The 22,724-nt window shown below is 39.4% G+C and overlaps 1 protein-coding gene across 5 annotated transcripts in view; it reads left to right on the top strand.

The window, feature by feature from the left end:
- The first annotated feature begins 2,317 nt into the window (after window positions 1–2,317).
- Window positions 2,318–22,724, top strand: part of LOC123768192 (hemicentin-1) — a 119,578-nt gene continuing 99,171 nt past the window's right edge. For 2 of the 5 annotated variants that reach the window (XM_045758602.2, XM_045758601.2), the window contains exons 1-15: window positions 2,318–2,448; window positions 5,078–5,621; window positions 10,985–11,214; window positions 12,127–12,249; window positions 12,659–12,820; window positions 13,589–13,691; window positions 15,388–15,525; window positions 17,057–17,241; window positions 17,572–17,644; window positions 18,456–18,600; window positions 19,641–19,762; window positions 20,252–20,413; window positions 20,721–20,843; window positions 21,165–21,446; window positions 21,712–21,797. In XM_045758602.2, coding sequence (XP_045614558.2) covers window positions 5,111–5,621; window positions 10,985–11,214; window positions 12,127–12,249; window positions 12,659–12,820; window positions 13,589–13,691; window positions 15,388–15,525; window positions 17,057–17,241; window positions 17,572–17,644; window positions 18,456–18,600; window positions 19,641–19,762; window positions 20,252–20,413; window positions 20,721–20,843; window positions 21,165–21,446; window positions 21,712–21,797 — 2,445 coding nt within the window. In that variant the 5' untranslated portion in view covers window positions 2,318–2,448; window positions 5,078–5,110. Of the gene's footprint in view, window positions 2,449–5,077; window positions 5,622–10,567; window positions 10,878–10,984; window positions 11,215–12,126; window positions 12,250–12,658; window positions 12,821–13,588; window positions 13,692–15,387; window positions 15,526–17,056; window positions 17,242–17,571; window positions 17,645–18,455; window positions 18,601–19,640; window positions 19,763–20,251; window positions 20,418–20,720; window positions 20,844–21,164; window positions 21,447–21,711; window positions 21,798–22,724 lie in introns of those variants that run through there. The other 3 variants (XM_069306959.1, XM_045758603.2, XM_045758604.2) reach the window with 3 other exon arrangements.

The following is a 22,724-nucleotide window of genomic DNA, read 5'->3' as shown; positions in this document are numbered from 1 at the left end:
CGTCCAGCAGACAGTGCGACACAGTGCTTGCCAGGATCTGCCATCTCCCACCCCTGAGATGGTGGGAGTGGACTCAGTGACCAGGAGTTGGGTCAATTCATAAACTCCATTATTGAATGTCCAGTCAGTAGACCCTTCAGACCAGCCTGTACAGTATAAGGCATCTGGAACTTTGCAATCCATTTTTAACCCGTATTCTTGAGCATATCCTGTCCCTGTATGTCTAACCAGCCTGCGGGATGGGGACCCTTTAATATCACTGATACTTCATTCACTCTGTTTTTTTAGGATATCCCCATAATACATTCTAAAGTTTGTCAGTGCAGACTACTCATCACATGGCCTTGTATGACTAACCACCCTGTGAGATGAGGAATTTTGTTTTTAGCATCACAGAGATAATTCTTGGCACTCTATGTATAGATGTACGTAAATATGGTAAACAAGTCTTGAAACTACTTTTATATTTACTCTCCACTAACTCGTCTGATGCTGTCCATGTACATCCTTCTATACGCCACATTTTGACCTTCCTAGTGTTACATATATTTGTTGCTTCCAACCACGCCAAATACAGTTTGTTTCATCTAGTATCTTGTCATCAGGTTTCCTATAGGATTTTTGTTTTTTGTTTTATATCGATGCGAGATTCGATTCTTTTATCATGCACGAATTATCAGTGGCAAGTCACCAGCCTTGTGGTGGTACTCTAATGGTAATAAGTATACTGTATGTAATGAGTTAGTTTTGTCCCTTCTAACTCATTTCCTTTACAGTTCTAGCATTTATAAAGTTCTTTCTAACATTTCTGCGACTTATCCGTGTGACTGGTTTCCTTCTATGTGCCCATGTTCTTTTGATCCTAGCTTGGAACAGTGCTGAACTGTCAACTTGATCAGTTCTATACACATGGAAGTGACAGTAGCGTTAGATATGAGAACATCGTTGGAGCAGGACGGAGATGGAGCCATGAGCGTCCTGGGTAACCCAACATTTCTTATTAGTTCCCTTATAATGTTATATGTGGTTATTATGTCCCGCCCCTGTTACTCGACCCCACTCTTCAGTGTTATGTTCTATTTCTATCTTTAATAAAGCAAGCTCTTTGGTCCCGCCTTTCAACTGTCAATGAACTGATGTACAGGTTCCTAAGCCTATTGGGCTCTATCTTAGCTACACTTGAAACTGTGTGCACGCGTGCTTGAGTGCTTGCCTGTAGTTGCTTCCAGGCAGGGGAGTGTGATCCAGCTCGGAAGATTTTGTTGCAGTTCCCACTCACAGCGTGTGAATATTTCCTTACATTTCTCTGCTTCATAAACCCGTTACAGTGGCCAGCTAACAAGTTCAATTTCAAGTAAGTTTATTGAGAAGAAAAAAATACATCTCAAAGGGATAGAGTAGCTTAGGCTATTTCTATGCTGGCAGCCAGCTAACACTGACCTTCAGGGAGGGGTTCCGCGCGTGCTCCGCTGGAACCCCCAAAGTCGTACTATATTTAATACCAAGATTAATATAATTGTAATTACTATTATTAAACAATTAAAGATGTCCCCCCACTCTATGCATACGTTTTCTTCCATATACAGAAAAGATAAGTCTCAGCTTAGTCTATTGCGGAGCCCTTATATAGTGTCTTGTATAAGTTGTCATCATATCTCCTATTTTCCTCTCATTTAATGTTATATTTAGTTCCCTTAACCTATCTGCATCACTCGATCCTTTTATCTCGTTTTGTTTAGTTCAGTTAATTTATTATGCACGTAATGGGCTCTGGGACCGAATCCCAAAAGTCATTATAGCTAAACAAGTTAGTCTTGTTCTGTGGAAGTATTCGTAAATAAATAAGTTTAGGAGTCCTTTGTCTCTCATATTATTTCAACAACAAAAGCTTAAATAGGCCAAGGAGTACCAGTTGTCCTTTAACCAAGGAGTAGAGCATTGAACAAAGGATTGTGGGTTACTTCCCAGTGAACTGTTTACATTAGAGAGGTGCCACGTTCACTCGCCTCAATCTTCTTCATATAAATAAAAAGTAAACGCCTTGCATGTTTTCACGTGTTAAAAACTTGACTGAATAAGTGCAGCGGCTAATCCAAACTCGCACTGGAAGAGCTCATACACGAAATTCATGTATGTATTGATGGGCAATAGTTGGGGTTGTGGCACAGATTGGCACCGGGAGGGAAGGTTGGTGCCGAGATGGATGGTCGAGGCAGGGCCAGGGATGGTTGGAGGGAGGGAGGACAGGGCCAGGGATGGATAGTTGGAGGGAGGGAGGGAGGGTAGCCAGGCAGGCGCCACAGCACCATTCAGTCAAGGCCAAGGCTCTGGCAGTGAAGGTGTTCCTCAGGGCAGGACTCCCACACAGACCGTCACCAAGGGTCCACCCGGACTCTCTCCTAGCTGTCTTCTTACATTTGCCATCTACTAGAAATTTAATACATCGAGGTAATGGGGCTTCAGGACACTACAAGTGACACTATAGTGAACGTTATGGCTCGCTGTGATGTGTAGAAAATGTGAACTTGTATATAGATCTTCGCTGGTGTAATTATAATTTTCAAAAGAACTTGCCGATTTTCGCATAAGAATGAAGTGCTTTGGGACAAACAAATGAAATTTTTGCTATTGTGAATAACGAATGTTTAAAGAGCTGCAGAACATTCAATGAACGTATAATTAATAGTCCATTGTGTCGGGGGTCAGGCAGCCAGTGTATATGTACGGACATGTTAGGTATATATCTAGGGGGACTTCCCCCCCCCCCCAACCCAAACTAGCCTCATCTAGCAGTCCTAGGCCTAGTACACACCGAGGCTTAATATAATGCATAAATGTCCTATATTAGGCCTAGGAATATTTGGTTTTAGCTTTATTTCCCCCCGACTGTGTAAAAATAGTCATACATTCTCATGTCACATGGTTAACTATCAAATACACATTTTTTATTTGTTACTGGTAATAGCCTAACCAAATCTAAATACTTTGCATTATAGTCACCTTATAACTTTTAAGGTGACCTTAGTCTCTATACGGATACGATACTAGTTTTAAAACTTATTCCGTTTAGGTAAGCAAGTTAGAAAGTTGTGTTAAATATATATCACCAGTGTAGTTATAGTAAAGCCTAGTTTAGCTTATTCGTGCCCCACATGTCCCTCGCAGCCGTCCAGTAGAGTACAGGTTACAGTGCCACGAGACACGTCCCTGCGGCTGAGCAAGAACCATTTGTTTAACCATAAACAAGATACAGCATTATAGTTACAGGTAATGCTGTTATAGTCATGCAATCCCCTCAGACATTAACATTGCTAATGTTGCAGGCGATGAGACACAATAACGTGGCTAAATTATGTTGACCAGACCACACACTAGAAGGTGAAGGGACGACGACGTTTCGGTCCGTCCTGGACTATTCTGAATGGTCCAGGACGGACCGAAACGCCGTCGTCCCTTCACCTTCTAGTGTGTGGTCTGGTCAACATTGCTAATGTTCCTGTGCTAAATAAATGTCTTAGCAAGTTGCAAGGGTAGTAGTCTAATTACAACTACTCTAATAAATGTGGAGTATAAATTATACTCTAATAAATTAGAGTATAAAATACTCTTATTACAACTACTCTAATAATAAATTACTCGCACATGTTGCAAGTAATAAACTTGCGAGATGTGCGAGCTTACAGGCGGTATAATACCCACACCCAGGGTTCACTTAGCTAAGTAAATTACAGCCTTGTGAGCTAATTACAGAGTTTAACATATACAAGAACAGTCTATTAGCAGTTTATCAAAATTGTGTGGTTGCGTAGTTGAGTGCGGCGAGCGCCTTCTTGCTGACATTTTATACTTATATATACGATATCCTTAAGTATATCCTTACTTAGAATATATAATATATGTGTTCCCTTTTTTGAGGCCGTGGGTCCCTACAATTGTAGGGAGGTGGTACCCCCTATATATATTATATATAATATATAATATATATACATATATATATATATATATATATATATATATATATATATATATATATATACATATATATATACATATATATATATATATTATATAATCATACCTAATTTTATAATGGTACTTCCTCTGGTTGCGTCTGTAAGGACCCTCGACCTCGAAGAGGAGGATATGTAGCATCGGCCGGGGGGGGGGGGGGGACCTTGTGGGGCATCTGCATACAATCACATCGCCTTCGCCCTCCCCCTCCCCCCTTACATATAAAACAATGATCATAAAAACACTGATCCAAGTATGAGGGAAAAACCACATTTGAAAAATATTGAGAATGCTGAATGCGTTTTCGGCTCATTTCGCCTTCATCAGAGCGAGACAGTGGATAATAGAGGTAGATTGACACTATCTTGTTCTGATGACGGCGAATTAAGCCGAAAACGTGTTTAGCATTCTCATATTTTTTCAAATGTGGTTTTTCCTGCATATATATATCATATATATATATACCAAGCCCCTTGGCACATAGGCTATAGCATATGGCATATACCATATAGGCTTGGTATATATACCAAGCCCCTTGACAGTACAGTGGATAATCCATGTTAAAAAGCAAGTACATGATGTTTAACTGTAGCTGAGGTGCAATATAAGCTGTGAGTGTTGGCAAGAGTGTGTTGTTAGCGGCTCTGATGGGCAAGACTATGCAGACCCTTCAGCCTCGGCCACTCTCGACCCCTGCTTAACCTTGCACACCATCTCTATTTATAACAAATACTGCTCAATGTCTTGTGTGCTTGCATTATATCGAGGTTACATCTAACGTCACTCGTAAAACACAAGATCAAAACACTGTTGTTGATTATGGGTTAGAAACTGCGCAAGGTTTCTCACAATATCGTTCATCCAAGTAAACGACTGTTAATACACCCCGGTTAGACTTTATTAACAAGGACTGGAATGTGCAAATCCCGGTGTAAGAGTTGCAGGCTGTCCAAATAATCTGTGGAGAACTTTTAAGTGCAGCTTGAGACGATGCCTAGTCAAGTTCACACTTGTGCCACCAAGGACAAGGCCCGCCCGAGTTTTAATAGTTAATATTTCTGTACAGGAATGTTATGATAGTGATTACGCTTAGCTGATAATGATGTTAGCGAGAGTAAATTATCAGCGGGTGTGGCTTCGTTCACTGCTGTGGTTGGCGCTGCTGTGGGCCACGCAGGCTCGGCCGGACGATGTAACCTCAGAAACACTGATCACAGAAGACTCCAACAGACTTCAAAACTTCCTGGGAAGTACAAATATTATGCAAACATCTCGTCATGATGTGATAACTAATCTAAATAGCCCCGGATATCGCTCGGCGTCCCAAAGCAATGACGACATACTGGAGAAGATCAAAACGGCGACGTCGACTAGGCTGGCGTCGTCGATTGAACTTGGCAAAAAGTTCTCCCAGGGGTACATAGACCTGGGCTCTCGTGACCCCGTTCAGGAGGGCGCCGCCACGTTAGCCTTCGTCTTCGACACTACAGGGTCCATGTCCGACGACCTGAAGCAGGTGATCGACGGAGCCGGCAAGATTCTTAACACCGTACTTGAGAAGTTTGAACGACCTATCCACAACTATGTTTTCGTCCCATTCCATGACCCAGGTAAGTAACTATTAACTTTATAGTTTTATTGACCTAATGTTATATGTAGATAATATTGGGGGACATTAAATGTAAGATGATAGCTATAAAAGTACAATTATAGTTATGGTAGCGGAAATAACTTCAGCAGCTATACAATTTTATAGATTTTTTTAATTTTAATTAAATTTTATGATTGCATTGCGCTGTACCAGGAAGGTCCGAGCACCAGAGGGTATTTAAAAAATATCTTAGTGATATCTGGTGCAAGTGTTTATCCTTGAGCTTCTCCCGCTGTACCCATGGCACAAATTAGTGTTAGTAGGTCATAGTACTTGAAGGGAAATAAACCCCGCAGTACATTGACCGCAGTGTTCAGTGTGTCTCACCATGTCACTGAGGAGGGCCTGACTTTCAGATCAAAACACAGTTCAGAAGGCCTATAGGCTCATGTAAGCCTGGACCCATTTACAGAAAATTCTTTTCATTAGAACATTTCACTTATTAATAATATAATATTAGTAAGCCTTCGTTATGTGAAGTAAGCTTCATATATGAAGCATACACTCACAGTATATGCTTCAGTGTCGCTGCTTGCCGGTTGTTCCTGCAGCAGTGTCGATGCACCGGCTTCGGGGTCGATGCAGCCCGTCCTCCTAAGGTTTTCCAACGTCAAGAAACTGTCGTACGACCCCACCATAATTTATCACGGGGAGAGCGTACACTCGCAAATGTCAACAAGGGGCGTACATAACTATGTATCCCTAAAGTTATCATGGAGGACGCATACGTCCCCAAAACTCATTTCGGGGTGTACGCTTCACTGGTAAAGTGATCACGGGAAAGATTTCTGACACGTTTAGCTAGATTAAACGGCGCTAGATACCTTACCCTCAGATCGTTGCGAGGATCAATGTTGGGTGGTAGATACGCTTTACTACCTCCTGTATCGCTCACATATATATTTTTAGTGTATCAAAGAGTCGGCCAGTAATACTAATGTGGCTGGTGTGTAACTGCGGCATTGTGTGCAGGGAAGCTGGTGCTGGAGGCCACGTTGTTCCAATCTCTTCTCCCACCAGCCACTCCATTATTCATTTCCCTGTTGGTTTAGCTTGGATACAAGGAGCAGTAGGGCCTCTCAGCTAACTGCCTTGGACACTATAAGAGAACTCGACCGAGAACTGCTAACTCTTTACAGACTGTCATCACTATATACGCTAGGCTACAGTAATACTAAAAAAGGTTAAGTGGTACATTCGCCAGTTAAAACAAACATTTATTTCAATCACTATTATTACGCTTAAAACGCACCACACTGCCTCCATACTAACACAACTGCAACTCTTCCAACCCTTCCATTCTTACCGTACAAAATCATATACACGGACTACCAGTGTATCCGGGTTAATCCCCACTCCCCCTCCTTCATTACTGCAGGGACCTGCATTGCCTCATCTCAAATGCTCCTACCCAGACTCCTACTACTTTAACCTGAAGGTTATAAGGAGAGTGAGATAACCTGTGGGGCTTCTGGTTAGTTAGAAGCCATAAGCCATGGTAAATCTTATCTGTCTAATATATATAAAGAGAATGTCTGTCTGTCTACGTCCATGGTTGGAGGCCAGACGCTTCGCGCTAGTCTTACCCAACTTTGCACGGTGAATGATCAGGGGTACGGGACGAACATAGGCTGGTCCAGGGTTGACCTACTGGACATATTAAGAGGCAGTCGGGTCTAATAGTGATCCCCTCCGCATGTAATTAGTGGAATGCGGCGGGCCGAGTCCCCAGATTTCTTTGCATTTTCTGAGAAAGTCTGAGAAAGGGGAATGTCTAAAGAGAGGGATTTTTAATTTATGCCGTCCATTCAACCCGTCTTAAGATTTTTAAACGTCAAGAAACTGTCGTTCTAAAGTTCCCTTATCCTAACCTACCAGAGGACTCAAAACAGAAAACGCTACAGTACGATAATTTTTGGCTTTAGGTAGGGTATACGTCAAAATGCGACGTTCAATTAGGACAGGTTGATCCATTTGTGTTTATTATTCGATGCGATTCATTGAACTAATTTTCCTTTAAGGTTCGCTCAAAACTTAAGAACGAACTGCTCTGGAAATCAAAATGTTGTTTTAGTGAGATATGTGAGGGTGGTGAGGTGTGATGAGAGGTACTGGCCCCCGTAGCCTCCTGTAAACACAAGTTCCCCTCTGCCACCCACCTCTCCCAGGGGAGGCAGCTGTTGCTTCTCTAAACACTACTTCCTCAGACCTGGTCACCCTCACAGCTTTGCTTGTCCAGATGATTCTCTTTTCTCCCAACTGTTTGATCGCTCGGCGGACAAAAATAGAATACAATATACTTTTGAAGTACAGAAAAATGTGGAATGTCAGGGGTTGTGAATTAAATTTTTTTTAATTGTGGCAGATGTACGAACTTGAGTACGTCTCAATAATGAGCTAAGCATATGTATAACGAGAAACGAGCGAGACCAAAGAGCTGAAACACTAAACTTGTAGACTGCAGAGTATTCGTCCGTCAGTACAACCTATTCCCATTCCCGGCGCTATAGTTATTGACAGATTGTTCTACCACAGTAAGTTACCAGAACGATTCTTTCTCGCAGACCAAATATCTGTTCTAGATATTATAGATTCTGACGATTTTTTTTCAATAGCCTATTTATATTTTCCCTGTTTATGCCTTTCATTTATTTGTAAACGAGTCAAATCACTTCACAGGAATGTACTCCTTAGTCCTTAATTGTTCGTTAATTTATTTTGCGTCTCATAACATTCCTGTAGCAGATAGAAATGTTATCAATGCACGTACCTAATACCCATCATATGAGGGTGAACAAGAGCTTATTTCCAAGATTTCAAAAGAGGAGCGGGCTGGTTGAACACGAGTAGATTTTCAAAGGGGGTCAATTTTAGAACACAGACGACAAAAAGGGGCGCCAATATAGGAACATCCAGACACACTTCATTAGCAGACACACAAGTACAGCATCGGTTCACCTAGTTTTGTATAATTAACCATATTTATTTTCAACTTTCTGACCATATTGTGACAATTTATAGTAAAGTTTATACATAACTAGATGACAGCTATGAGAACTAGCTACCATTAGTACTTCCCAACTGTCAATTCAACTCTAATATGATCCGTCACACACTCCGTACTTCTCTGCTCCACCACCTACTTCTTATCTTTTCTCCTCCCCACACCTGCTGCTCCTCCTTCAAAGTATGCACAAGCACAACTATTAGAGCAAGAGAGTGCAAGCACATTGTATGGAGACAAAGAGTGCAACATTTACTCATATATCTAGTCCCAATTAGCTTGATTAATTATTTTCTTTACGTAAATAGTTCTGACTATTAGGCCTAGTATGCTCATTAAATCTATATATTAAAAACTTGCTATCTGTGCCCATTTTTCTTTATTTACTCCTTCCTACTTTCATTGTTCTCCATTACTTAACGTGTGTGTAGGTTTAGTTCACATAAACAGCAGTGCATTGATGACAGTAATGTGTATTAATGAGGCCGTTTGACATGTTATGTGCACAGCCATTGTGTAGATGTGGCACTCACCTGAGGAGGGCCAGACCGCCCCGCTCGCCAGATGTAATGGTCATCAGCCCCTAGCCATGGGGAAGGGGGAGGGGGAGAATTTGTCAGGAAAAAAAAGGCCAAACCAAGCGCCATTACGTCGGTCACAGGGTTGCCACATTGGGCTACTTGTAGCCCAGTTGAAAAGCTAGCTATGTATGTCGCTACTTACTACTATTAAGATAAGCTGGCTTGTGTACTCTTGAAAAGGGAATCAAACGCTAACAAAACTATTTGACTAGTTTTATAGTAAAATTCGTGACTTTTAGTTCTTCAGCTCGTGACTTCCAGCAACTCAAATCTGGCATCCCTGAATTTACGACTATATAGCACTTGGAAGGGATCAGGATAAGGATGTCACCAGTTACAGCCCCCGCTCCTGTATAACAGGATAAGGATTTGGGATGGGACGAGGTGGGGGGGAGGAATGGTGCCCAACCACTTGGACGGTCGGGGATTGATTGATTGCCGACCTTCATGAAGTAAGACCGTCGCTCAACCATCCAGCCCGGTAGAGTCTGCGAGTCGTGGGAGACCTAATTTATCTCCCACGGCAAGGCAAAGAAAGTACAAGTAATCTACTAGTTATGGTTGTTAATTAAACAGCCCAGCTTACCAGTAACAGTAGTACGTAGAAGTAGTAGGTAGTCAGGCCAGAGTCAATTCGGTCACGTGGTAAATGGCGTCGCTTGTGTGAGCAAACGTCATTTACGTGGTGTAGTTTCTCATGGCGATTATAATAGTACTTGTAGCCGAAATGGGAGACCTTTATTTGCCTTGCATATTAAGGGCAGAAAACATTAGCATTATTAATAACACAAATCGTTACAATTCTGAACAGATGAACAGCAACACACATTATCTACGGACCTCTTCCTTACAATAGGGTTGACGCGGCGCATCTCATCCTACGGTCTTCCTTGCCCAGCAATCATATAATTCATATACAACAATACTACTTAAATATGAAATTTTCTTGCTCTTTTTGAAGTTTGAGAGTAAAGATGATTAACTCTTTATGAGAGTGAAGTTAATGCTGACTGAGGCAGTGTGGCTTACAGTACGACACCTGCATGTGGGACTTAACAATCCACATCACAGGTAAACTGCTGGTTCAACCTTGAAGACGAGCGGACGTCTGGTAACCACCTCCGCCTGGCAGCCGCCTGTTCACGTCTTGTTTTCGCGTTTTGGCTTTGCTACTGCCGTTTGGCATCCCCTTTCAGCGGTCCGATTGTACGACGCGTGGCGTACATAACGCCTTGGGTCACGGGATTCTTGATAGATTTTTTTTTTTTTTTTTTTTTTGGCGTGTACTGGCTGGTTCTCCCAGCGGGGTGACGGTGTTCGGGGGCCGGCTTGGCCGAGAGGTGCCGGGGGTTGGCGGGTCTTGGTGGGCGGCCGGCTTCTGCTATGCCGGGGGACGCTGGATGACTTTTTGCGTTTTAGTTGGGGGCCCTAGTTTTGGTTTTGCTACCTGGTGTTCTGTGTGTGGAACGGGGCCGGTGCTTGTCACCCTGAGGGACTCCTGGGGCTCCCCAATCATCTGCCTGACTGCGTTTTTGCGCCACATGGCGTATTAGTTTCTAGTGATTGGCGTCACGCTCTTCACGCCAATCGTGTCACGCTCACGCTCTTCACGTTAAACCTCATATTTAATGTAATGTAGGCCAGTGTAGTGTCAAGAATTTCAAAAGTCCAGTACTGTAACTCTTTAGCTGCCTTGGCTGAAAGCATTTGTTAATATTTATGCCTTGACTGTTGCAGAGGTGGGCCCCATAACTGTCACAACAGATCCTGAGGAGTTCCAGGAGTCCCTGAAGAAATCCTTTATTTCGGGTGGTGGCGATTGTCCTGAAATGGCCCTGAGAGCAATCAAGATGGCTTTGGAAGTTAGTCTCCCATCCTCTTATGTTTATGTCTTCACTGATGCCCGGGCCAAAGACTTCTACCTCCTGGATGATGTACTGAGACTCATACAGAAGAAACAGTCACAGGTTAGACATACAGTGTTAAGCACCATTGTGAGGTTTTACATTTAATAAATTGCAGGTACAGATTCATTATTTATATAATTTTTTATTTTGTTTTAAACTGTATGTGTACAGTATTGTATTTTGGTAGTACACAGAAGGAACAGGGTCCTCTGCAGTGAAATTTGTGATATTCAAGTTGCTAGCTCACATGTATCAAACCCCTGCCACTGAGTTTATTAAGCTCTCCAGGTTTTAATACATTCAACCCTTAATGTAAAATGGGGAATGCCTAGTTCTGAAGAACTTCTATATGGTGATTTCATAGTGATCTTGATCATGATACTTAAACAGTCCATATGGTCATGATGCCCAGAACCCGTTGCATCAAGCAGCAGTCCCTGAAGAGTAAAGTAATTCCTCCTATACCAATAATGTTTCACCTGAGAGAGCAATCTTATAGAACCTCTTTTAAAATTGTTCTCTTACTGTATGTAAGTAATCTATTTATGCTTAGGATTGTGAATGTTAAAAAAGTTAACAGAAATCTAAACTGACATTAAGACACATTGATTATAAAGGGTAAACATTGTTCTTAATGCAAATCAACTTGGAACTAACCTTGTAGAGAAGTGGATATTAGTTATAATTCCATGACAACTCACTTTATTTGTAACTTGGTGACTTAATCTAACCGGCATAGAAAAGACCTAGGAAGTGTGGCTAGCTGGAGTGAGGGCTTTTGAAATGGGGTTACACTTCTTGATATTATGAATTACACATTAATCAATTCTTTTGAGTGAAGATCGGATAATTTTTAATACAATGAAATAGTACTTTTAGAATCACAAACTAGTAATATTTTTATTTGTATAATGTAGATCATAAAAATGTTTTAAGCTGTACAGTATGACAGAGTGGTTTCCTTCCTGCCAGGTTGTGTTTGTGATGACAGGCGACTGTGGTAACCACACCCATCCAGGTTATCAGGCCTTTGAAACTATTGCATCCACTTCTTCAGGCCAAATTTTTCACTTGGATAAGAGTGATGTGAAGGAGGTTTGTGACTAATTGGTGATATAACTGGTAGATTTATTGGTGTTATAAATGGTGGTTGTATAGAGATTTTCAGTGGCAGTTTGTGCAGTCGGAGGCTGCCATGTACATTTAATTTTATTTATGAAACTGTCTTTAAAAATGTGTTCAGTGTTAGTTAATTGATAAAGCTGTACATTCTAGTTATGTTTGATTTGTTAAATAGTACTAGATGTCCACAGTTATATTATTTAGATATGGTTGCTTCATGCTTATAAGTACTATTCAATAGTCACAAAAATTATTGCTTTCAATTTAGAATTTAGATAATATTGCCTCGGTGACAGATTTTCAGTTTTATCTACCTGATATTTATAAAATATTTAATATTTTTTTTTTTTACATTTTTAGCCTCTCGTCCCTTACATCTTAGGTACTGAATTTTGTGCGATTGTCATTGGAATCTCGTAAAGTGAACCTTTTGTCTATTGATCGAGTGAGTGAGGGCCCTGGTGAAGAAAATTTGCCACTCTTGGTAGACCGGACACTCAAGCATTTCACAATCTCCGTTTCAGGAGAGAAACCCAAGATTCAGGTGAGGCTGCTATCTTATAACTATTGATTATGAAGGTGGGATGGTATTATGTGATTTAAAAAAAAAAAATTATTATTAAATTTGCAAAATTTTAATAATACCAAATTTTATTACCCTGTATTAAAAAAATAACAAAATGAACAGTATAGTTCATATATGTAAATTGTTTATCTAAGAACCAAATACAGTATTGATTTTTAAATGTTGAAAACTTTGGCTTTTGTTGAAGGTTCCTAATAAAATTTGACTTGTATAGCACCCTACTGTGTGCTGTCTGTGCTATATGTTCTCAATATTGGTAACATGTACTGTAGTAACTTGAGAATGTTTCTTCACATAAGCCTTACTTGAAGCTCAAAATGTTTATACTGTACTACATACAACTATAAACAGGAGATGAATATTTAAATTATGCATTTTAGTACCCAGTTAACTTTTCATGTCATCTTAGGTTACTTTATAACTCCAAATTCTGATGAGCTATAAATACAGTATAAATATTTTAGATTATTGAGAGAGAGAGAAAGGGGAGGGAAGAGAAAGAAAGTGGGGAAAGGAAATGGAACTATTAGGGAAAAGTACCAAGCCATTACGACTATACAGCACTGGGAAGGGTTCAGGATAAGGAATGGTACCCAACAACTTGGACGGTCGGGGATTGAATGCCGACCTGCATGAAGTGAGACTGTCGTTCTACCGTCCAGTCCAAGTGGTTGGACGGGGTGGGGGGAGAGAAAGAAAGGTGTTGTTATGCTTGTGCTCTTTCAGATTTATGGTCCAGAAGGGGAAGATGTGAGTAAGAATGAGGGAGTTGAGAACTTGCTGGCTCTGGAGAATGTGAAGATTGTAGGAGTCAAAGAGCCTTTGCCAGGTGAGTATAATACTGTAGTTGAAACTGTAATAACCATCTGTCTTACTCAAATGCAGATATAATAATTATTGACTGTGCAACTGTTGGGCACATCATGCATGTCACTTTTGGGGGGTTCCAGGGGTTACTGCTCCCATAGCTTGGTCTCTGATCAGGTTCTACTGATCCTGTATAGAATTACAGTAAAACCTCAATTCAACAAACTGGATGGGACCAAACCCAATTCACTGCTGTGAGGGATTTGTTGCAACTGGAGATGCCTCCAGGATACATTTCCCATGCCTTATGGCCTAATTTCAGTTGGAATTTTTGTTCATTTTGACCTTTAATAATAATAGACAACAATGAAATGAACATGTCTGCAAACAAATTTAACCAGTTCTTGCTCATTTCTCAAGTCCGCAGCTTCAAAACTCATTTTCAAAAGGTAGCAAGGCTATACCTGAGTGAACAAAAACCTTGTCAAATCGAAATGAAAACAAACCATAGAATTTGGTTTTAAATATTCTCAGTAGCTTTCCCAAGGCTCCAACTGTGTCTTTAAATGTTGAGTCAGTCTACAAAAATCATCAAAATCCTGACTGGAGCCATATTAAGAGTTTCCTTTCATACCCTAATATTTCCCATGCTCTTTGGGCTGATTTCACAAAGTAAAATTTTCATTTACTCCTGTCATATGAAGGACAACTACAAAGAAAGCCTGTCTGTAAAGAGATTTAAGTATATCTAGTTAATTTATCACACCCTAGCCTTGAAACCTCATTCAAGGCAAGGGTTAATTTTCCCACACCCTCTCTCCCCTGTTCTTGTCAATCTCTTAATTGAATATTTTGACATCATTCTTCTTCCCACTATTGATACTCTCATGTTAGGGATTCTAATCATCCTATAGATTGATCTTCTTAGTTAATAATCTTTCCTTCCTCTACTCTTCACAGATGCCGTCTTGTTGAATTAACTCTGATACACAATACGTCCAACGTGAACCTTAGTCCTGGCTTTATTGCTGTTGACCCTTCCCTTTTACAGTATATATTGAAATGCTCTAACCTTCTTAACAATTGTGACCTGACAAGCTTTGCCCCTGTTGCTTATTCCTACCCTTTTTCTTACTTTTCCTCTTACTCTTATTCTTATATTCATCCTATTCTTAGCTTATTCTTATATTCATCCTATTCTTAGCTTATTCTTACATTCATCCATTCTGCTCCTCACCTTTATATAAATTTAGATTAGATTTAGATTTTTTATTCAGGTAAAGGTACATCCATTGAGTTACACACATAATGATGACTTTAAAGATAGAGATAGTACATACACTATCTAAAGCCACTAGTATGCATAGCATTTTGGGCAAGGTGAGGGGGGGGGAAACACTTACACTAAAACTTAATAGTAATTGAGCTTAAAGTATAAATTGCATTGACTGACTCTCACTCTTGTATCCTATGTACAGTATGCCTGTACCTTTCTCTCTTCTATGACACAACTCGATAATGGTCCAGGACAGACCTAAACGTCGTCGTTTCTCCTTTTTTCTAATGTGTGGTTTGGTCATCATATCCTTCAACATTGTATTTCTAATTCAGATATGACATGTAATATATTACATTGGTGTAGCAAAGTAGCTTATCTTTGCTAACAAGAATGACCATTGGTTAATTTCCAGTGAATATAATAAAGGTAATTTTGGCAGGTCGATATAACATCTCGGTTGGCAGCGAGAGTAAATACACTGTACGAGCAACAGGACTCTCTTCTCTTGACTTTGAGCATGGATTTTCTCTTGAGCCCACCACAAACTTTAAAGAGACTTATCACAGGCCTATAAAAGGTAAGATATTCAATTGTTTCTTGCTTTTTATTAATAGTTTCTGGAATGATGATGTATTGTATCATTCAATGATGATGATTGTATTGCATAATAAATAATTTGTAACTGTAATACAAGTCCTTCATGGCCTTTAAATTATAGCTTGAAATATTATGTAGCAACTTTATTAACTACAAAGCGTTGGTTCTCAAATAAAATTTATGCTAGTAAAAATCCAGTGTTGACTATAATGAAGTGCCTCTTTCTGGGTGCTTTCCGTGATGAAAGATGCAGTGGGACATCAACAAACCAGCCACCTACTTGCTATTCAAACAGCGAAGATATACACATGGATCGAGATAAAATGAGTCACTCTATAAACCCATGGGAGAATTACCAGGGCATGAAGGTAAGCAGAAACCCCAAGCAGCGGGGCCACTTGCCAGAAGAACAGTCACAAAATGCCGCCAAAGCAACTAGACTATGAATGGCAACCATGGCATACCATATAAACAAGCATGCAAATGCCAGTGCACGCACAGCATAACCAAAAGAATGTCCTTAGCCAAGGGTTCAAACAGAGGAATCAAGATTCATAAATAGCCCAAGGTGAGGCTCTCTACCCTGGTTCTGAGGCTTGCTCGCGAACACACCCGAGATGATAACTGACGGTGCAAGGGCAGCATTCTTGAATACTCGGGATGAAATCCCAGAGCACATGGAGCCCAAAACACAAGAGTCAAACCAACAAAACAAGGTGGATCTAAAACACACATGAATTGAACACTAAAACACAGAAACAATGAACAAAGCAAATGGCATGTTGGCCATCGTTGGACAATAAAGTCCAAGGATGGCCGGCACTTAGCTTAAGCGGTGGGACTTTGCCCACAACTATCAGACTGGAACACTACAGGCAGATTCAAATGCTACCTCATCAGCAATAAAACTGAGATGGAAAGCTGACTGAGGGCTGGGGCCAGGCTGCCTGGTGGATGGTAATGGTGCTAATGAGTTTCGAGCTAGTTTGAATGAATCCCTTGTTCTGTGTGAATCATTTGTAAATTGTTTTGCCAATTTCAAGGTTCCTTTTTTTGTGAGCCCTCCAGTTGTCTGTAAAGCTTCACTGACTTTCTTGGGGCTTTTTTCCAGTGGTGTGATGGATTGTCACTCTCTCTATAGGGCTCTGTGAGTGTGGGCCAGATTCTGGCTTTGGTTTCCAGTATGCTAAACGGAACTTTCTGTATGGAGCAATCTCGGCAAGATAGCTTCAGGGCGCCACTGGTGGAGCCCACCAGTGGCGCCCTCCTCTAGAAATATTCTCATGACAGAATTAAAAAGGTTTTCACATGCTTTTACAGCATATATTTCATGACGAAAATAATTTTTTTGTGGATTAAGTGGTATGACCCACACAGCTCTTTTTCTGGCAGGAGAGTACAAAAGGGGATGGCATACTAGATATTGATGTTGCTGTAGATGTTAGTCATAATTTTTCTTTTAAAATATGATAGATGAGTTTTGTTTACGAAGTCATTGATTTCTTCATCAGGTGGGTTATCCTATGTGGTAGTTAAGCCAGCAGATGTTACGGAGTTTGGAGATTTATATCGCCTGCAGATGATATCACTTGATGGTGTTATCCTTGAAGATTTGCCTCTTCATCGCTTGCCTGGATCTCATCCCATTTACAATGGTACATCTTTCCTTGCTCCAAATGAATCCTTCAACATTAAGGTTAGTACTACAGGAGATGAAGTACAATGTATGTGATGGGTTTATACCCTTGTTAGTTATTATTGAACAAGATTACTTGATTACTTTAGTTGCAGTTTTGTCCCAATAAGACTATTCAGCATACAAATTTGTTTGTACGATGATTAAAATATGCATTTCTAGGTATTATTTTTAACTTATTATAGCTGTAGTTGATGCTTATGTGTTTAAAGCTTGCATTGTCCTTTTTTATCAGTATTTGCATTACATATATTTTATTCTGAAGTAAAAGATATGAGTGAGCATTTTGTTTAAATTTGCATGATTTAAACAGAATTTAAATAATTTCAGATCTTTGGGCGGGACGAACATGGTTATCAGTTTGAAAGGATTTCCCCCACAGCAATATCCTCCCAGCTACCATGTAAGTTCAAGAAGAAAATGGATGAAAAGGTTAAGTTGTCAAACACGTTCATTGGTACAGAACAATTTGCCACTTATTTGTTATATCAAAATTTTTCTGATATATGAATTGGTAAATTTAATTTGGGCCATTGTTTTATATCAAAAATCTTCCCTAAATCACCCTTTCATTTGTTCTCTCCACCTTAGACACCTATAGTCAGTGTTTGCTTTGGTTATGCTCACGATTACATTATTGGAACATTCAAAACTTGCATTTTGCTTGAATTGTCCATTAATTTATAGTCTGAAATGCTTCATGAAGCAATATGACCATATTGAGTACAGTATTTGAATAGGTAAATATAAATACTATATATAGGATATCTGGATTGAAGTGTAGGTTAGACACACATGAATGAGTTTGGGCAAATCAAAATACTGTAGGAGCTGCCTCAAATGGGCCAATAAGCTTTTTGTAGGTACCTTTATTCTATTGTTCTATTGTTATCATGTAATTATTCAACCCATCCTCCTGTTTAGATGATTTACCATAGTACAAAGACTGACGTACTAAGCAATTATATACATTAGTAGAATTTTGTTCTATTCACTTTACGGAGTCAGCAAGGATTCACGTTATGGATTCTTTTTGCAACTTAAATACAAAATCTTTTCCAATTTGTCAAAATTCAATAGTACGGATTTCTACTTTCTAATTATGTTGTACGTCGGTATATGTACTATGGTCCTCATTGTCACTATAAGTACAGCACTACCAAAACAGGAGGATGGGTTGAATTATTGGTTATTTATTTTGTGCTTTACTTTAGTTCCCCCAGAAGTGACCTCAGCTGATCGAGTTAATGGGTATTTTGACGAGCCCGCAGTGATTACTTGCCATGTTAAGACACTCGTGCCATTTACACTTTCTTGGCAAAAAGATGGAATTGAACTAGATGGCCAGAAGACATATCCGTAAGTTATCTAAACAGTATGCTTGGATTAATATAGTGTATTTTAAGCTAAAATGAAAGCTTACCAGTTTAATCGGTATTGTGATATATAAACTTGTTTCAATTATGATTACCCCCTAATTGATCTATTGATCTGAAAAAACTGATACCATTTATCACAATACACTCCTTCATAAACTTTAGTACTATAAAATGAAAGGTTTTACTAATTATATTCAGTAATATTTCAATAAGAGACAAATACCGAGCCATAAATGACTTTGCCTGTTTACCTATCAGTGACTATGGGGGGAGTGAGATCTAGCTGTTTATGCCATGCCTCCTAGTTGTTCATATGTGGTGCACTAATTACCCCTCTCAACATTAACATCTCTCATCATGTTTCTTTTTTTAAAGTTGTGGATGGAATTGGTTTAAACAACCTCTTCCTTCAATGCTTTCCACTTGCCAACCACTTGTATAAGGAATGAGAACATCCTTTCATTTCGTCAACTCGATTGCATGTCCAGCTTCCTCTGATTTCCCCCTTGTCGTATTTCTTCTTAATTTAAATAGGCTTAATTTATCCACCTTATCTATTCCCCTCAAGTTCTTGTATGCAGTTACAGTACCATATCCCCCTCTGTTTCTTCTCAACCAAGCCCAAATAGCCCAAATAAGGTGACTGATGGCATCTTGTAGTTTAGCACTATGTCAGTACAGTAGCTTTGGGAAGCCACCCGAGCTCAAGCAGAAATTGGCATTTCATTACATTCAATGCTGGTGTTTTGCTATCGTTATTACTGCTAAGCATATGACACTACAGTACTTCTAGTTATTTTCTGTTATGCCTGACATTATACAGTACAGTACAGTACTGTGCTTCCCATTTTCTTGTTACTGCAGACACCTTTAAAGTTTGAAACAATGTTATGTTAATGTATTTTTGTGCATTTTACTAATAAAAGTTTTATACTATAATAAGATAATGATAATGTAATAATTACAACTATGTTTTGACATTAAAGTACAAGAATTATTTGTGTACTTGTTTGTCAACAGTCAGTCTGCAGAAGTGAAATACGTAGTAGATTTTCCCAGCCGTGAGGATGAGGGACGTTACACCTGCGTTGCTTTGAATATTGCTGGCAGTGCCTCCTCCAGTACTTTCCTTGACATGAAAGGTGAGCTTTTGTATGCAGCTTCATCAGTAGCCTCTGGTGCTTGATTTCCCCCACATATCCTCTTGATGTGTCAGTAATGTTTTGTTTGACTTTACTGGCTCTAATTTTCAGTCCTGTATTGTACAGTACAGTGCTGTATTTTAGCATATAATCTTACAGCTGTAGTGTAATGCCACCTTTAGTACTTCACTACATCTTTATAGTTCATATTTATATTCATTCCTACTTAGTACAGTACAACTTTTATGTAGCAGTAACTAAATTTTTCAAGAAAAATTTTAGCATCTAACAAAACCTCTGAAATTCTTTTAAAATATCAGTGTAATTCCTATAACTTTATTTGGTATTTGTAAACATTCTGTAGTCTCAATATATTTCTTACTTTAAAAACAAGTTCTTTGCAAGTCAGTCTAGCTCTGAATTGTAATTTTTTCTTAGCTTACTGCATCTTCTGTTGTGTTGTAGCTAGTTATCTTCCAACCCCAACAGAACCACCCCCACAGATTGCTGCTCCACTCAATGCCACACTGCCACCATCTCAGGCTGCTGTATTGTCATGTGATGTCAGCTCCACTGTGGAGTACAACTTGACCTGGTACCGCTATGTCGTCCAGGGGCAGGTTCAAGATTTCTTCGGAAGAATGGAAACTAGTAGGTACAATCACCCATCTGGTAGGATTACTTCAATCTCCCTTCTTTATAGGGTAAATACTTTTATTTTCTGTTTGCCGCATTTATAGCTTTAAACTGGAATGATTAACATTAAGCGAGTTTGTAGTATTGTGTTAATGTTGGAAAAGTTCTAACGGGCTTTCAAATTCAACCTTTTATTTAATACGTCAAACGAGGGGAAAATATTTGAATTTTCAGCGATGGCAAAGCAGGGATAGAAATAGAGCATGACCTTATGTCATGAACCTTTGTTTGAGCATGCTGAACCCTTGTTGTTTCCCCACAGTTGGTGAGTTTGTGAGTGTTGAGGGGCTTCAAGGCTTCAGGGTCCTAAGCAACAAGTCTCTGCTTTTGGAAGATGTTGGGTTAAAACACGAAGGCTGGTTCAGGTGCACAGCTGCAAATGAAGGTAAATATTTACCAGGAGGACATATTCCATACGAGTCCTGGGTAGACCATATTGGAGCTGGCTATGGGACCATTTGAAGTGCCCTAACTTTGTAGCCTTCTTATAATCATCTATCTTTAACTGTTCTGTGGATGTGGAGATCGATAATATGATTTTAAACAGGCAAACTTTTATGCAGTGTCTTGGACCAGCTGGTAACTTCTGTATTCCATGTTTAGAGTATCACTACTAAATTTTGTCTTAGAGATCTTAACAAAATTACCAACTATTTAGGGTACTTTTGTATTATGCCATGTTACTCATGTAATGTTAATCACACAGGTGGAAGAAGGTCCCGGGAGGTTCATGTGTCGGTGATGGCACCTCCTGAAGTGTCTGTTGTACCTGAAGTAGTACCATACCGGGCAGGTGATAATATCACTGTGTCGTGCATTGCTCGGGGATTCCCAGAGCCGGATGTTAATTGGTGGAGAGAAGACACCCTCTTGACTGGAGGTAGTGGAAAAATAGTTGCTACGACGACTCGCAAATTACACCTTTACCATGCTTATCCAGATGATGGTGGACCTTACACCTGCAGTGCTACAAACTCAGCAGGCACTGGTGTGTGCTATTAGTCTTTGGTATTTTCACTGTAATAACTGTAATATTTAACAGCATATTGTATATTAACTTTATATCTCCATATTTATTCACATAAAGATAGAGTATGTAGTTACATGTATTTTGTCCAACAAACACAAAGTGCAAACATGTAGTAGGGTTGTAATACCCACACACACACAACAGGATAATGAAATTATTTCATTACAATTCTTTAAGGACTGTTATTAATCAAATAAAGCTGACAAATCTTCTCTTCTCACAGCAAGAGCAACAGTAATACTGACCTTCATCAGTGCTCCGAATGTGACCACATTGCAAGAGGAGGTTCTGGTGGGCAGTGGTGACACGGTAACTAAAGATACCCTTTATGTATTGACATTCATATTAGCTAACCGAAATAGGTATTTTGTATTTTTGTTTTATAAAAATTTTTATTAATAAAAATTATTATTAAAAATAAAAAATGTGATGTCCATGTGATATCTGTAGATATTACACGGTTACCTGTAGAATGCCCTTGATTATTGGCTTAAAAGTTCCAAGATTTACTGTAATGTATTTGTGATAGTGCTTTCAGACCAGATAGACCTCTTGTGGGATATTTTAGACAAAGGAAAAATACTGTTCGGTGGTGAGGGGTTTGTAGAAGTTAAGGGGATGTTGGAGATATTGAACTATATATAAGAACAGTACTATCTACTCATTAATCTGAATCATATGGGGACCAATCCCTGCAGACCCAAACAATCGAATTAGCCAAATTTCTTAATGTCAAAAAATGAATGGCCAATTACACAAAATTCAATCCTTCAATGCCTATTGTTAATGGATAGCATAACTTCCTTCTTAGCACCTCAGCATCAGTTTTGACATGTTTCAAGTTTTTCTTGAAACAAAATATTTTTGAAATTTTTTTTTTAGTAATGGCATTGCACAAGGTAGAATCACACAGGGAAAGAACATTTGATTGGGCAGCATGACAGGGTTGGGACCAGTCCACCCTGGGCATAATATGCCATGTTGTTCATTTATGTAAATTTTGTTATCCAAGAGCCAAATGTTGAATTTTAAATGTTGAAAACTTTGGCTTTCATGGAAGACTCCAATTAAAATTAGGTTTGTATAACACTTCTATTGTGTTGTCAGTATCATATGTTCTCAATGTTGGTTACATGTACTGTAATAACTTAGGAATGTTTCTTTACATTAGCTTTACTTGAAGCTTATACTGTACTATATACAACTGTAAAAAGGAGATGAATATTGTAAAGAAAC

This window comes from Procambarus clarkii, chromosome 59 (assembly GCF_040958095.1).
Source record: "Procambarus clarkii isolate CNS0578487 chromosome 59, FALCON_Pclarkii_2.0, whole genome shotgun sequence".
Classification (NCBI taxonomy): domain Eukaryota; kingdom Metazoa; phylum Arthropoda; class Malacostraca; order Decapoda; family Cambaridae; genus Procambarus; species Procambarus clarkii.
This window is presented reverse-complemented; position numbering and strand designations above follow the sequence as displayed.